Source organism: Lepidochelys kempii, chromosome 8 (assembly GCF_965140265.1).
Source record: "Lepidochelys kempii isolate rLepKem1 chromosome 8, rLepKem1.hap2, whole genome shotgun sequence".
Classification (NCBI taxonomy): domain Eukaryota; kingdom Metazoa; phylum Chordata; order Testudines; family Cheloniidae; genus Lepidochelys; species Lepidochelys kempii.
In genome coordinates, this window is record NC_133263.1 from 66,382,702 (window position 1) to 66,396,237 (window position 13,536).

Consider the following 13,536-nt stretch of genomic DNA (forward strand, 5'->3'; position numbering starts at 1 on the left):
TTCTTATTAGTAAAACCACAGGGTTTTAATAAAATTATAGTAATACTGCCTCTAGAATACTGGCACGATTAATACTAAGGGTATAATGCCTCATCCGCTTACCAGGTGTGCAGGCAACTCAAACCCTTCCCTCCCCTCTAGCAGTTGAATGGGAAATACTATAACATACCCATTGAAGATGTCTCATCAAAAACATCCTGTATTAGAGTTGTGTGTGAAGTTAAGAATGTGATTTAGTTTAGTTTCTTGTAAGCCCGTTGAGGTGTGAGTGGTAAGTATGAAAAGAATAACCTTTTTCGTAGGGGAATATGTTGGTGACAAGGAAAGGTGAGCAATAACCTTACAATATTTTGGTTTTGTATTCCTATTTTCTATCTATATGGACACTAGACTCTCCCTCAACCTTATTAGTGCCATTACATGAGGGCATGTAAGAAAGAGTTAATTTCCATTCCCAATTTGATTTCTGTATCTGACATCACTCCTGTAGTTAATAAAATAGGATACAATTGCAAAAGGCTTCAGGTATGTGTTTAACTCTGCAACTCAGGAATAAAATGGAAAATCAAACAGGAGAGGAATGGAAGAAGAGACATTTATTTTAAAAACATTAAATTAAATACCATGAACAAACCTGTAGCAGGATCCCTAAATAGGATTAGTTTATGCACACTTGCATAAACATAAAAGATGAAGAACCAGTTAATTCTGGCTCTGATCTAACTCCACTGCTAGCAATGGAAAGGTGGGTGGAACCCTCTAGTTTAAGCTTTTTTCGGCTACAGATTCTCTTGTTTTGCTATATTCACTTAAAAGCACAGTAAAACATTGAGCAAACTGAAGAGGTAAAGCTTATCTGGCTTCACAGTAGTTTCTGTAAGTATATCTGTATGGTCTGCTGCCATGCCCTTTAGTAATTCCTTACAGCAATCTTCTCATCACAACAGATTTCACATTCTACCTAGGGAGGGTGTAGAAGCTCCTTCACTGTAGGTTTTCAAAAGGAGGCTGGATAGCCATCTGTCTTGGATGGTTTAGACCCAACAAATCCTGCATCTAGATGACCCTTGCCATCCCTTCCAACCTTTTATGATTCTGAGGACACTGTTTTACATCCCTCCCTCTCTGGCAGTAACACACTTAAAATGTGTCCTAGTAGTGCTGGACTAAATAGTAGTAATTTTCCTAGCACCAAATTCTGCTGTGGACTTCAGCCTGTGCAATCCCTATTATCTCCAATAGGGAGTGTAAATATTTTCCTCACACTGGATAAACCCAACTCATTTTTCTGGACTAAGTGTAAGACCCCACAAAGGCCTGATAAGAAAAACACCTGCACCACCTTAAAATGTATCTGCCTTTCCAACATGAAAGTACACATTATACAGAATGGAAAGCAGGCAATTCTACAAAACACACACACATCATCAGTAAGAGTCACCACGCTAGCAGCTACCTATTATACGTCTTCCTTCCTTTGGATACAGGCACATTTTTACCAACTTATTTTAAAGCATCTAACCTATTGCAATGGTTTAAACTACAGCAATGTGCTGTACTGTTACAGTACATTAACAGTAAACTACACTGTTAATGCTGTACTGACTGCACAGGAGTGTGCAGTTATTTTTAAAACTGAATAGAAGTCTACACAATATTCTCTAACTTTATTTCCACAATTTGCCATCAGTCTGATGCAAAGTGTGGCACTTCTGTGGCTACGGCAACAGATTTAGGGTAGAATTCAGGATCTTCAGTGTTAAGAAAAGGAACTAATGATTACATTTCATTTAATCCTCTTTCTGTTCTGGACCCAGCCTGACGTTTCAGATCACTCATGTTAACTAAGTAGTAGAAATACTTCATAGCTTCTCTGTATTAAAGTTTTGTCCTTATGGAGGATCTGCCACTGCGCCCTAGCCACCTTCAACACCCCTTCATAGACTGGGAGGGCCACTGGGGAGGGGGCTGCTGCAGCTAAAATGTTGAACAGGCTGTCCATGGGCTCCTTTGGCTCCTCCACCTCCAGCTCGTGGGAACCTGTTTAAAGGAGCTCTTGATGAACCCTGAAGTCAGATGGTGGCAGTGGGTTGGCAGGACCTGTGACCTCCACATCTAGGGATGATGAAGAAGGGGCTATTACCATAGGAGGGACTAGTTCCTCCTCCACTACTGGGGTTGCCTCCACTGGGACTGGGGTTGCAGCCTGCGTCCAGCACCAGCTGGGGTGGCACAGTGGTTTGCCTCTTGGATACAACCAAAGGTGACAGCTGGGAGTAGGATTCTGGCATCTGAGGGAACCGATTGCCATTACACCAACCACTGCCCCAGTCGCCAAGCATCTGCAGAAGGTCTGGCGCCAAAGTCTGATGCGTAAGGCTGATGCTGGTGTCTCCTCAGGATGGATTCATCCCTGGCCTCCAAAGAGAACTCCTCCTGCGGAGACTATGGTGGAGCCATTACCACTTCCACCTGTCAGCTATGATGGGGGAGCTGGAGACTGGTGCTGTGGAGCCAGTGACATGGGACCGTGGATGTGTGTCACAAAGTAGGGATTGGTGCTGTGAAGCAGAAGATCAGTGGCATGTCAGAGACCACTGAGGTGGGCCCATGGAGGGTCTCTCTCTGGTGGGCGCCACCTTCGACAACTCTGAGGAAGCCGGTTGAGAGGATCTCAAAGCATGGGCAGCACCAGGAGGGACATTAGGTCCATTGCTGCCTGCAATGCTTCCAGTGTTGATGGGACTCATAGGTGTAGGGTGCTCCCAGGAGTCAGCGTTGAGTCCCGGACTGGGCTTGTTGCCCTGGGTGGAGTTGCCACTACAGAGCGCAGCTCTGGGGAGGACAAATAGCCCGGCACAGGTATCACCTCATCAGTCACTCTCCACCTATCCTCTTTGGCACTGCGGAGCGCCCTCTTTTGGTGCGCAGTTTCTTGTGCCTCTTCCTTGGCATCGAAGACTGTGAATGGTGCCAGGGGAGTGCTCCGTACCACAGCTGATTGCTCAGTGCAAAATCAGAGCGGCACAACTCCAAGGTCAGTCTAAGTGCTGCTTCCAGTAACAGGGCCTTCAAACGAATGTCCCTGTCCTTTTGTGTGCATGTCCTGAAGCCCTGCAGATTTTGCACCTGTCCTTAATGTGGGCTTCCCCTAGGCACTTTAAGCAGCTTGAATAGGGGTTGTTCACTGGCATGGACTTAACATAGGCAGCAGACGGTCTGAAACCTGGGGACCAGGCATGCCCCATCCTTATGACAATGTCCCGATATGGGACTGCTATCTACTTTAACTAACTACAGCTAACAACGAAACTTTTAACTATATACAGAACAACAAAGTCCAAAACCCACTGGAAAGCCTGCAAGGCAAGAAATATTCCAGCAACCATCCCGGGCAATAAGAAGGAACAGAGAGCAGGGGACTAGCAGTGCCCCTGATACTGGCGCATAATCACGGGCTCCAGGAGGTGATGGGCCAGCCCCTATCGCTACCATTAAGGAAAAAACATCCAGCAACTGGGCATGTTGCGCATGCACACCTACCATGGAACTGACATGAGCAAGCAGTCGAAGAATGTCAACGTACGCATCATTTCAATATATTCTAGAAGGTTTCATTCACAGATTGAAATTAGAGCCTAATATTTCTAGTATCAAGAGTCTTACTGATGTTGAGTGTAAATATTGCAGTGACATAAGTTAAAAACATGAAAAAAACTCACTGAATTCTCTCTCCAACTCTGCACATATTACAGCACCCAGCACTTTGAGTGCTTTTCATATATCAATTTCGAAGTGCTCTACAGATATAGGCATTATCCCCATTTTTGAGATGAGGTAAATGAGGCCTTGTGGGGGCAAATTACATGAACACCCAGTTCTTTTGACCCTCCCATATAACTGAGCAGAATTTTTTCCACATACCGTTCTTGTTGACTTACTTGACATTTTATTAATATATCAAAGAAGTCATCATCTGATTCTCTGTTGTTGCTAGCCATTAGGTGGCCAAGGACTGACTGACTGTTGTGCTGATTGAGACGAAGCCCAGGTAAATTGCTAAAGTTGGCTCGTTGATCATCTAGGCGGCGGCTCTGTGAGCTTGCAAGTAGATCTAAAAATTCATCAGTGTGTGGTGAGACCATGGAAGTAGAGAAGGCTAAAGGTGGAAGGAGAAAGCAAACAAGTTAGTCTGGAAATCTCTTGGAACAGTAAATCTTGTGTGTTAGAACAGTTTAAAAGACTGACATCAACCCAAACCAGAGGCACATTATTTGGGTAGATCTTTTCAAACAATAAAAAAAAAAACCACGTACATTTTCTCATTGTTTTAGATGGGGTGGAGGAGGATGCTGCAGCTGTCATTCTGCTCTTCTCCTGGAAACAGCATCGCTGATCATCCATCCTGTTGCTTTGAAACCGGCTCAGCAAGTCAAAGAACCCTTCATCTCCAGTCATATCAGGACTGTTTTTCTGAAAAGATAGGCAAGAGAGTCAGGGAAACTTTGGGTTATGATTGTCTCCTACTGAACTAATGCAGAAGCTGTGGCAGTTGAATCTGTTCATGTTTGATACTTGGATATTGTTTAAACACGTTACAATGGAAGGAGATCAAGTCAACAAAACAAGTCTGCTTGTGGAAGATTTTTTAAAACAATTGAAATGTGAGCATTACATGGCAGAGTTAGTAGTCACCAGGAAACTAAAACTGCCAGGTATAAGTCAGAGACGTGTTTCCAGTGGCTGCTCTAGTTCTCATTATCACAAATAGATTCTCTCCTCTGAGCTTGATCAAGTTAATTTTTTTACTTCACTTCTTTCAAATTTAATACGAAATTGAACATATATTAATCTAGACAAAGCTAGTTCTGTACAGTAACTCCTCACTTAACATCGTCCCGGTTAGCGTCATTTCGTTGCTGATCTATTAGAGAACATGCTCATTTAAAGTTGCGCAATGCTCCCTTATAACATTGTTTGGCAGCAGCCTACTTTGTCCACTGCTTGCAGAAAGAGCAGCCCGTTGGAGCTAGCTGGTGGGAGCTTGGAACCAGGGTGGACTGGCAGCCCCACATCAGCTCCCCTAAGTTCCCTCTGCAGCAGCTGCCCAGCAGGCTGTCAATTGCCAGGCAGTTCAGCTGTCCCTCCCCCCACTGCCGTGTGTTGCTCCTGCCCTCTGCCTTGGAGCTGCTCCCAGGAGCCTCCTGCTTTCTGTGCAGCATGGGGGAGACAGGGGGGAAGAGGGGTGCTATGTCAGGGTGTTTGTCTCCCTCCTCCCCATACCTCATCTCCACAGAGCGGGGGCGGAGGAATACACAGAGGGAGCTTGCTGGCAGCAGCTGCTGTCTCAACTTGCTGATCTACTTAAAAAGGTAGTGTACTTACAGTGGGCTCAGCGTACTTAAAGGGGCAATGTGCGTCTCTCTCTCTCTCACCCCCCCCCATCTCTCTCTCACACACAGAGACCCACCGTGTCTCTGGCATGCTGCGTATCCTCTCTCCATTCATGCTGCCTTGTAGAGTGTGAGGCTACATTAACAACAATGTGTTAACCCTTGAGGGCTCAGCCAAGTGCTGGTTCACCATTTAGCAGTAAGGCATTCCCTGGGAAATATCCCACCCTTTTACCACCACCTCAACTAAGCTTCACAATCATCATCGCTGTGTACAGTATTAAAATGTTTGTTTAAAACTTATACTGTGTGTGTGTGTGTGTGTGTGTGTGTGTGTGTGTGTGTGTGTGTGTGATTAAAAAAAAAAAAGTCTGGTGAAAAAATTTCCCTGGAACCTAATCCCCCCTATTTACATTAATTCTTATGGGGAAACTGGATTTGCTTAACATCGTTTCGCTTAAAGTAGCATTTTCCAGGAACATAACTACAACGTTAAGCGAGGAATTACTGTACTTTAATCACTTTTTTCTGATCAAGTGAACAATAAGAACTGAAATTAACACACTCCAGAAATGAGCACTCATTTGTGCTATAGAAATTTTCACCAAACAAACAATTTAACCTGTTTAGGCTTTAGTTCTCCTAACATACCCTCTGAGAGCTTGGAAGTCGATGATCAATAGAATTACTAGCATCCTGCAGAACTTTGGAGGATGTGCCATTTTTGTACTTTTTGCCTTTTAATCGATTTACAAAGTGCAGCTTTGCTGAAGGTTTGGCAACCAGGGGTTTCTGCTTCGCAAGAATGTCACTGTTCCAGTTCTGAATCTAAGAAAACAAGAGTCAGATGAAACAACCCTTCTTTACATATGCTGCTGCCTATCATCTAATTAGCTTCACTCCCCATCAGTGAAGAATCTCTAGGTTATATTTCCTTTTCAGTAGATGGATGAACAAAATTTAACTGCTAGGTCACATCACCTGACTTGTGACTATGAAGTCCTCTATTATCTCTAACATACAGTAGTGATACTGCACAATAGAAATGAGCTCAAAGTCAGTGAATCAAAGAAAGAACATTCCATTCAGAGAGTGCTGCAAAATACAGATGATGCCTGCAAAAGTAAGAGAGAGAGAGAGAGAGACACTCAACATATACCCAACCAGTTTTACACTGAGTCCTCCCCTGGGAACACAGAAAGCCCCCAGCAGTAGGGCTTGGAAAAGAATTAAAATCTTTCAATATTGTCAGTGAAATTTAGAACTGTAACGTAAGTTGTAAATTAAAATGCTAGAGCATTTTTTTAAGTAAACTTATCTTTTCCTCAAAGTCAAACCCCTTAACATAAGAAACATAAGAATGGCCATACTGGGTCAGACCAATGGTCCATCTAGCCCAGTATCCTGCCTTCAGACAGGTGCTTCAGAGGGAATGAATAGAAAGGATGGATCACTTAATGATTACCTTATGTTGCCCATTCCCTGCTTCTGGCAAACAGAGGCTAGGGGACACTTCAGCACATGGTTTTGCATCCCTGCCCATCCTGGCTAATAGCCATTAATGAACCTATCCTCCATTAACTTATTTCATTCTTTTTTTAACCCTATTATAGTCTTGGCCTTCACAACATCCTCTTGCAGAGTTCCACAGGTTGACTGTACATTTTGTGAAGAAATATTTCCTTTTGTTTGTTTTAAACCTGCTGCCCGTTAATTTAATTTGGTGACTCCAAGTTCTTGTATTTTGTAAAGCAATTCAGATTTCCCCTTAAACTAGTCTCTTGTTTTTTAAAAAAACCTACATATAAACTCTCCTCTCCCCTAGTATTTCGAAACTGAGGTTACAGATTGGTATTCCCACGTCTGGCATCTAAATTGGTTTCACACTTCTACGTAGAGCCCTGCGCGGACACAAAATTTGTATCCGCATCTGATCCACTATCCACAAAAATAATCTGCAGATATCCGCAGGCCTTTAGAAATTAAATTTTGTATCTGCATCCAGTCACGATCCGCAAAAATGGTCCACGCATGTGGATATTTGTGGATATAAAGCGGATATCCACTGATTTGCAGGGCTCTACTTCTAGAATCTGTGTGAACTGCAAGCGAGGACCTTATTGGATGTGCTGTCAGGGAGTCTTCTGTACTATTGAGCCACGAGCACCTAGAGAACCTGCTCCTCAAGCCAGAACTGGCCGCTCTTCTTCGTTCCCCGCAGAAGGATGGACTCCTGAAAGGGAGACCAGTACCTTCTCTCTTCCTCCTCAATGTGCACATAAACCAGTCCCACTAACACCAAGTTTGACATTGACGTGTTTTTCAGATTAGAGTATTGGCAGTGTTATAAATCACCCAAAACTTATGTTCATAAAAACCCTAATAAATCATAATTATATCCAGCAATGCCAGGACCTTGAACAAGGTCCTTTTACACAGCGTAGCAATTCTACATGGTAGATGATTATGAAATGAACGCTTGATAATCTGTATCAAACCTTATGGGCTGAATTCATCACATGCAACTCCACTGGCTTCACTGGGATGAATTTAGATGTCTGGTTCAACCTTTGACATTGGGAATCCCCAGCCTGAAATCCTGTCTCCCCAGAACACCACAGTTGCCGATCAGCAAGAGGACACACTATACTTAATATATATGAATCACAATTTGACACCTGGTTGACAAAACATACCATTTGATTACATTTGCATTAGAAACTAACAGGAAGGATTTCCTACATAGCAATAGGCAGGAAAGCTGTTACTTTGCGTGCTTGAAGTGTGCAGGAAGATTTGGCAGACTTTGCTGGCATTTTCCACACTTCGTCATTAAAAATTCCCAGCCTAGCCCAATGGTCTGGCAAAACAACAATGACAACTCAACATATACCCAGCCAGTTTTACACTGAGTCCTCCTCTTGGAACACAGAAAGCCCCCAGAAGTAGGGCTTGGAAAAGGAATTGTGGATAAGGGAGCAGCTCCAAGTGGTCCCACACAAAAGCAACAACAAAAAAGGAATTAAGTGCTCATTGATTTCATCCTCACATAACAGAATAAAATACAAAACACATTTGTGTCTCTAACAAATTCCCCTCAAAATGCTTTTCTAAAACAAAAATTCAGTGATAATTACAAATCAATGGCAGCTTCCAAAAGACACTTGATATTTGTGACATAGGAGCCTTTTAGAGCTTTTTCATAGGGAAGCTATGCAGTTGAATTTTAAAATCAAACTTCTTCCTTGTTGCATAGATGCCAGACAACAGCAGCAGCATGGCTGTGAAAGCAAAGGTGGCTGCCAAAACAGAAGGATATCAGGGACCTAAGTCTGGTTAATGCTGTAAGGCAGACTCCTACTCAGAGATTAGTGTGCCAATATTTTTTGCCCTCTTGACATAATTATGTACAGCTGCATTAAAAGCTTATAAAGACTAAACAAATTTTCTGGTTCTGACAAAGCCATTCATTGGCTGGCACTAACCCCTTCTTATTTGTACAGTCTCTTCATGTTGGATATTCTAGCCATATCTTAAGGTCTTTCAGATCCTCTGGTTTAGGCCTTATCTAAACTCCAAAGAGCAGGCTCCTTAGCTGGGCTTTCCCCCCATTATGCCTTTGGAACCTCATCCCTCAACTCCTTCTCTTGAGTTTGTAAGAGTAGTATTTTGAAAGGAGTCCTTTGTTACAGCTATGCTATGATATTTAGTTTTGGTTTATTATAAAGGCACCTTGGAAAACTCTCATTACACAGGACCCCAGGCTATACTGTCACATACAGAATCTATATTTTTAAAAGGTATCACCTAAGCAACGGTTTAAGTGATCAGCGCACTTGTACAGGATAAAAAACTTCAGCTGGAACTAGCTGAATGTTCAGCAGTACATTGTGGGAGATGCAGGTTGGAGCCCAAACTTAGGATCTTGCATATCAGTCCCAGCAGGGGCTCAGAGTGCAAGAAGTGACAAACTTCAGCACCATCAGCCGCCCAACATGTCCATCCTGGAAGAGATTTAACCCTCTTATCTGCAAAACTAGAGAACAGGTTTGTACTATTGGAGGAGATGGGAATGAATAGTATCCCACGATGGAGACTGAAGTAGAAGTTCCAACCTCCCATTAAAATCCTTTGGGAAACATGGATTTATACAAAATTGTCAACTTGGTTTGTGAGGCAAACAGGTTCATTTTAGATAACTCTTGCCTTGAGGTTAAGGTACATCACTCCTCGTCAGGAGACCTCTGTTCTATTCCCAGCTCTGATAGACTTCCTGTGTGACCTTGCAGTGAACCTTCCAGTGCCTCAGTTTTTACATTTCTAAAATATATCTACTTAACATGGATATGAAAGGCTTGATTGTTTGCAAAGTGTTCCGAGAGCCTCAAACAAAACACACTATAAAAACGTGATACATAAATAAAAATATGGAATTGTTTCATAGCCAAGGAATGATTGCTCTACTAATCTCTGGACAGCTTCCCTTTCATTTTATTCTGAATCACTTCTTGACTACGCAGGTAAACTGAAGCTCTTAGGGCAAATACCTACTCCCTACATGCTTCTGATGTGTACTGCAGAAAATAAATTGTACAACCCTGAGAAAACATCCTCCAGTAAACCATTACACAGGACTGACTTTGCTACCATTGTGCTTTTGACCATGAATACTCTTTGCCACAACTAGTTATTGAACGTCTCTGACTTCTCTAGATTTGTACCTGACACTTCCTTTCATTGATCAAGATTTTACTAGCCACTTTTAAAGGGGTTTGTATACAATTTCTGATGATCTTGCCCTAAAACCCATGCTCCTATCATTTAAATGAAGAATTTATTTGGAATGATCCACGTTAGGCATTTCACAGCACTGGTGCACTGAAAGCTATGAAACATTACTGCAATTCTATTACTCCGAACAGAAAGAAAAGAAAGGAAGTGCCAACCTTTTCAGGTGTTAATTTCATAAGTTCCATGTTTTCCATACTGTGACGGCGTCCTACTCTGGATCTTGCACCTTTGGGAAGAGATGAAATAAGACTAAATAAGTTGGTTGCCTATGAAGGGGAAGGATACATTTTCTACATTTCAAAGCTATGTTGTGGTATATACCATCTAAGGTTTAAGACACGGTAATTCTAAGTTCCAAAATGATGTAATAAAAAATATTAGCATGAAGTAAACATCTGTAGATTACCCAGGCTGAAAACACTTGGCTTTGCACTTCAGAGTTGAAGGCTAATTACCTTAAAACACAAATATAGACTGTCTCCTTGTAATAAAGATTCTTTGATCCAGGAATGCTATGCTCTGGCATCAAAATACCACACACTTTCTAAACAGAATTGACACTACACTACACTACAAAGTCACAGAAAATCAGCTGAGTTTTGAAGAGGCTACACAACCGTGGATGGGAGCAGGAAGAGAAAGGTTTGATTAAGGAGCTTAGACAGAGGAAAAGGGACATCAGAAGAGCCCACAATTTTTGTCGTCAGCTCCCCAGTGCCAGTAAGACTGCTATGGAGAAAGGAGGCAAGGCAAAACCTGTAAGCTGGTGCATAAAATCAGTCGTATCTCAAATTAAAAAAAAAAAAAAAAAAGCTGTTATATATTTGCTCTCATTTAAAAAAATTAGCCACAAAGACAAATTAAAACAATGGACTATAAAGCAAAAATCAAACTGTTTGCATCCTTTCCAGCTCTATTAAGATGCATATAAATGTTGCTTTTAATTTTTTTAAAAAAGGGATTATATTAAGCGTTTTTTCCCTCTAATTTGGAAAAAAGTCAGGTCTTCAAATGTCTCTCTTTATTAGAGGGCTGACATTTTTGGAGGATCTGCATAGCATCATCATCCTCTCTTCTCCCCATAAATGAAGTGGTTGGGGAACATTCAGATTTAGACCATTCAACTTGTGGAGAGGAGAGAGACAGGCCTGCAACACAGGCTGTCCGATACCATGATGCAAATCTTCCAGACATACAAAGGTCCCTTTATCAAAGCAGAAAGGCCCAATATTCCAAATGGAACAAGCAGATACTTGGATGCGGGGAGGAGGAAGGGGGATGGGGGAGTGAGAAACACAAATTCAAAAGCCTCTGTACACAATAAAGGAGCAATCATTTTTTCCTCTTAACTTCAGCTAAAAAAATATGCTGGAAGGAATCACTTACCATTCAAACTATTATCTACAGCATGGATTTCTGACATCACGGAGTTGTTTGTGCTGTAGCTTAGACCAAGCACCATTTGAAGATCTGAGAGGTTAAGTCTAGCTGTTAATTCTCCACTTCTATCCCCTACCTGCAACCAAGTACATTTGAATATATTTATTTGATTATTTATTTCCTCCAATTTCTAAAAATGTAACTATTGGTATCAGTCGCATGCTCTGAGCACCTATCCCATGAATCAAAATCAAACACACGGCAAGCATGTGTGTGTGTATACATATGCGTGCGCGTGTGTTCTCATTTTGCAATTGTGGGCTGAGGTGGATATATACATCTCAACCCACAACTGCAAAATGAGAACACACTGCTTATGGATTTAAAGTTTCTGTTCAGCATCTTAAAATCTGGTGTGCATTTAGGCAAAGTTGACTGATGCACCAGAGAAAGCGAAACAGCATTTCATAAGGTGACAGAAAATAGAAAGTGAAGAATTAGTCTACTGACAACTTATATGTTGCTATTTTTGCCAATTTTTGTTGATATTTAAGAAAAATCTACGAATGCCGTACCTTTTGCTTTCCAAGAATATTACACGATTACTTTGGGTTTATGGCCTTGACACCACCATAGTGGTGACATTTCCATATAGAAAGATTGTTCCTGAATCTTTTTACTAATGCATTAGGTGCAAACATGCACAAAGCCACAACTATTTTTCCTCTTCACACAGATTTACTGGGGCCCCTGTAAACTAACCCTGCCCAGATGACACTACTTTGACACAGATTTTTTATTTTCTTCCTCCAAACACAGCGTGTCATGCAGTCTGGATGTGTGACATGAGAAAGATCTTCAAGAGGAAAAGCCAACAGCCAAGTCATAAGAATGCGCAAGTCATACCTCTCTTGAAATTTCTAAATGCTTTTCTGCAAAGTGCATAGCTTGATCATGATTTCCTAATGCTGTGTACGCATTTCCTAAACTCCAGCATGCTCTTCCTTCACCAATTCTGTAATACATTTAAGCAAATATTCAGTTGTAATCCCAGGTGGTCAGAATTTCATGCTGTAACTTCTGGGACAGAATCTGTTGCTGGGCCCAGTAAGCATAGGAAACTCCCATTTCAAACACCAAAATATTAAGTACATTATAGTCACTACTGAAAGACATTTAACCAAGTATTTAAACCATCTATTCAGTGTTCATTTAAAACATTTACTATTTAAATTAGGAATTTTGTGAAGGTGAGATGTTTGATTTTTTACATTACAGAACGGACAAATCCCTCCTTCAGTGTTGTGAACATTATGACTCAAATGACAAAATGCGGATAATGATACAAAGGACCCAAGAGTTTAAAAGTGCATAGGGACCACATTTTGTAACCCAGTTCATAAGCATTTTTTGCTTGAATTGTATTCTCTTTAACACTTGTCTTTCTCTACAAATCAATAAGCATAACATTTAAAAATTACAAAGCAATTTTAGTTGCCCTGAATATTAAAATACAGGGCTTAAAAATTATCTGCATTTAAAAACTATATCGTTTTAGTGGACTTGTCCTTTTCTTTCCAATTCATTCCTCCCCAGTGAAGGCACAAAAGCGTATCTATTGGTATGAGAAGGCTGCAAAATTATAGCAATCATTAGTTTCAAAGTAAAGATTGAGAGCTGCTGCGTCTTCCCTTAACAACCAACCAAAAGACCGACAGAGGTGGAAGTCAGTCTAACAGTAACAGTGATTCCATAAGTCACGGGCTACTCTTCATCTCAATGCACCTGCACAAAGTCTACCTTTCATCTCAGGATTCACTAATGTGATACCTTTAAGACTACCACTTTTTCCTCTGAAGGGTGTAATCCTATAGCCAATCCATGCTGGGAACTCGTATTGATTTCAATGCAAGTTCCATATACAGAACAACTATAGGAGACGAAGGGTATCCTATTATCCCTTAAGTTAAAT

At 41.5% G+C, this 13,536-nt stretch overlaps 1 protein-coding gene across 11 annotated transcripts in view; it reads right to left on the reverse strand.

Annotated features, from left to right (window-relative positions):
- The window catches only part of GPSM2 (G protein signaling modulator 2), a 64,484-nt gene that overhangs the window by 8,000 nt on the left and 42,948 nt on the right, over positions 1-13,536 (reverse strand). For 10 of the 11 annotated variants that reach the window (XR_012160345.1, XM_073356806.1, XM_073356810.1 and 7 more), the window contains 6 exons: positions 12,471-12,579; positions 11,571-11,700; positions 10,340-10,410; positions 6,045-6,221; positions 4,317-4,473; positions 3,942-4,159 (listed from right to left, as the gene is read on the reverse strand). Coding sequence is in view for 10 of the 11 variants with exons in the window: in XM_073356806.1 (XP_073212907.1) it covers positions 3,942-4,159; positions 4,317-4,473; positions 6,045-6,221; positions 10,340-10,410; positions 11,571-11,700; positions 12,471-12,579 (862 nt within the window). In the remaining variant the exon portion in view is untranslated. The remainder of the gene's footprint in view (positions 1-3,941; positions 4,160-4,316; positions 4,474-6,044; positions 6,222-10,339; positions 10,411-11,570; positions 11,701-12,470; positions 12,580-13,536) is intronic. The other variant, XM_073356813.1, reaches the window with a different exon arrangement.